This window comes from Mandrillus leucophaeus, unplaced genomic scaffold (genome assembly GCF_000951045.1).
Source record: "Mandrillus leucophaeus isolate KB7577 unplaced genomic scaffold, Mleu.le_1.0 Scaffold49, whole genome shotgun sequence".
Lineage (NCBI taxonomy): Eukaryota > Metazoa > Chordata > Mammalia > Primates > Cercopithecidae > Mandrillus > Mandrillus leucophaeus.
Window position 1 is genome coordinate 1,832,920 of NW_012105253.1, and position 3,438 is coordinate 1,836,357.

Below are 3,438 nucleotides of genomic sequence, written 5' to 3' on the forward strand. Positions count from 1 at the left end.
CAGCCTCCCGAGTAGCTGGGATTACAGGCGCCTGCCACCACGCCCAGCTAATTTTTGTATTTTTAGTAGAGACAGTGTTTCACCATGTTGCCCAGGCTGGTCTCGAACTCCTGACTTCGGGTTATCTGCCCACCTCAGCCCCTCAAAGTTCTGAGATTACAGGCATAAGCCACTGCGCCCAGCCAGAAAAGTTACTTATTTTAAACTTTAGATCGTGCTTGGCAGAGTGAGCTGCTCATTCTGCTTGGGGCACATGGAACTGATACCAGCAGTGAGAACAGAATCACCTGGGCCATCCCATGCCTGATTCATGGGCAGCCTCACTGAGAGCAGTGGCAGGTAGCGTCACCTGCTCCATTTCAGTGGCTTTTTCCTCTTTACTCTTTTTTTCAGTATTCCTGGTTGAATTTGTGTAGTGGAAAGATCATATGATGCAACTCTACCATAATAGAATTTATTTGACAAGCTAGTGCAGTTGATATTAATGAATGTAAACTTCACAGGATTAGACAGGCTATGTGTTTCACTATATTTTTGTATCTTTGGGTTCTACAAAATATACTAGAGTGTCACATAATTCAAGAAGAGATTTCAGGAACGTGGATGTTAACTATTAATAGTTTGAAAATGATACTATCTGGGGGTTTCCTTTTTTTTCCACGTCTGTCCAACATATGAAGAAAACTATTGGGATATTATTTTGCCTTATGCAGTAGATGGCTAGTGGTTGTGAATTGTGTTTTAATAAGAACCTGTTCTGTTTGTGACTTCAGGATTTTTTATTGGTGGACCTTCTAATATGATTAGTTCTGCTATTTCCGCGGACTTGGGTCGCCAGGAGCTCATCCAAGGGAGCAGTGAGGCCTTGGCCACTGTCACAGGAATTGTTGATGGTTCGGGGAGCATTGGAGCTGCCGTGGGCCAGGTGAGAGAACAGGAGAGGGGCTGGAATTCTAATGTCTTCCCTCAAAGGCGCCTGAACGTGAACCTGCCCTCTGGGCCTCAGTAGGTGGCACTCTTGTGCTATAGAACGCTGTTCCGAGAGCCCAAGGACTTCCGTCTCCTCTCAGGACCAGCTGATGCCTCCTAATGTGGAAGAACTCTCCATTTTCTTTAGTTCCTTTTTTCTACTTATACTTCTAGATTCTTCCGGTCTGCAAATAAGCTAAGACCTCATGAGACAGACAGATCCTTCTGCCCCAGCCCACCACCCCCTTCTTTCTTTCCAGGCTGAACTTGGTGTTCCATGGCCAGGGGCGCTTCTTGTTATCCCCACCTGGCATGTGGACCCCACCATTGCTGTCTCCTGTCTCCCTCTCCCAGACACTCTACTGCACACATGTTCCTTCCTGGGCCCCACCAGACATGGCCATGGACTCTGCAGCTGCTTCTGAATCACTTGCTCTACTTCCTGTGTGTCCAAAAATCTCTGACTGTATCTCAAAGAGTGGCCCATAAGTGTCTGGTATCAGAATCATCTGGGGCACTCTAATTAAAGTACAGAACACCAAGCGTACTACAGGCTCGCTGAGTTAGAACCTACAGATCTGTATTTTCAACAAGCTGCCTCGGTGATTCTTCCGCACTCGGATGTTTGAGATCCCTACACTACGATTGGCCTACTATACTTAGAACTATTTACGTTGACCTTTTTTTTTTTTTGGCATAAATTCAGGCTTTCTCTGGGACAGATATTTCTTTTCTGGCACAGTAATGAGTCATGCCTCTTCCAGGATATACCACTACAGATTGTAGAGTACTAATTTTGCTAAAAGATGGATTTGAGAGTCATCTGTATGGATAAAAATAGTTGAACCTGTGGAAGTGAATGAACCATTTAATGGGGAAAGAGAATGTTGGCCGAGCCTCAGGGAATGCCCAGTGGTCAAAGAAAGAGGAAGGCAGCAGAGTAACCTATAGTCAAGGGAACTGCGTTTGAGAAAGCGTTAGTAAGGTCATGGATGTAGAGAGGTCAGTAGAAGGAGAACTGAAGGATTTGTCTCTTAGGCTCTTAGTTTTGACATCTAGGAGGTCATTAATAGCCTTGACGATTATTGTTACTTGCTTGGTGGGGGTGAATTGCTAATGTCTGATTGCTAGTGGTTAATGAGAGACAAGTATTGAGGTAAAGTAAGCCATGTTAATACTTTGACTACCTAGCCGTATTTTAATAGTCTATATGCGCTTGTTAATGTCTGTCCCTGCCACTGTAACATAAGCTTCCTGAATGTGGCATTTTGTTGTATGTTCTTCTGTCACCTTAGTACCGAGAACAGTGACTGGCACACGGTAGACATTACTTGTGGAATGAACGATTGATATGCTTAGCATATTTGATTATAAGACTAAAGGGCAAAAAACCCCAAAGAAACAAAAACCTTAGCAAAGACTTGAAAAATGTGCTTACCTGATCATGCTCTGGAGTGGGAATTGAAAAATGCTCCCAGCCGTCAGTTCAGATATTTTCGTCTTTGGGGTAGAGAGTGACTGCATTGGGCATCCTTTTCTGACATTATATTATTTTAAGTTATCCTTCATTTCGAATGTTTTCTTCACTAACTAAATGGGTGGATTATAATGAGTATTTCAGAGAGTTTGCTTTTATTTAGATTGCCTCACCTGCCAGTATCCAGATCCCTCACTGTGAACTTGGGTCCTAGACTGACCTTCATGGTCAGGGAAGCATATCTGGAGTAAGTCACTGTTAGCTTTACTCATTCCTCTTCCATGTTGAGTTTTGAATGATTTCCCATTGCCTAAGGGGTGAAATCCCAAACTCTGTGACTTAGCGTTAAACTCTATCAGTCCTGTCCTTAGCCAGTGTACTAATTTACCCTGAATAACTTTGTTGCCCCCATCTTTCCCTGACTTCCCAAGTAAAGAATTGTTTCTCCTTCAGGTTGCCATAGCAGTTGATGCAGTCCTCTAGTAGGCGCCTGTCACGGTGTAAAGGGGATACACCGTGACAGGTGCTGTGCTTGTTTCCTTCGTCTTTGCATACCCAATGCTTAGTGCTTTTTTTTTGACACATACTAGGGGTTCAGTAAAATTAAATTGCAGTATCTGCCCAAGAGAAATGAGAATGAATGTCCACATTAAAACTTATACATGAGGCTGGGTGTGGTGGCTCATGCCGGTAATCCCAGCACTTTGGGAGGCCAAGGCAGGAGGATTGCTTGAGGCCAGGAGTTCAAGACCAGCCCAAGCAACATAGTGAGACCCTCATCTCTACAAAAAAAAAAAAAAAGTGAGCTGGGCATGGTGGTATGTGCCTGTCCCAACTACTTGAGAGGCTGAGATGGGAGGATTGCTTGAGCCTGGGAAGTCAAGGCTGCAGTGAGCCATGATCACACCACTCTACTCCAGCCTGGGTGACAGAGCCAGACCCTGTCTCTCTCTCTCTTTTTTTTTTTTGGAGACAGGATCTGACTCTGTCGC

General features: G+C 44.4%; 1 protein-coding gene across 4 annotated transcripts in view; it reads left to right on the forward strand.

Annotated features, from left to right (window-relative positions):
- The window catches only part of SLC37A3 (solute carrier family 37, member 3), a 64,248-nt gene that overhangs the window by 45,516 nt on the left and 15,294 nt on the right, over positions 1–3,438 (forward strand). For 3 of the 4 annotated variants that reach the window (XM_011995455.1, XM_011995454.1, XM_011995456.1), the window contains one exon: positions 774–925. The exons of the other annotated variant lie outside the window; for it this stretch is intronic. In XM_011995455.1, coding sequence (XP_011850845.1) covers positions 774–925 — 152 coding nt within the window. The remainder of the gene's footprint in view (positions 1–773; positions 926–3,438) is intronic. 4 annotated transcript variants of the gene reach the window in all.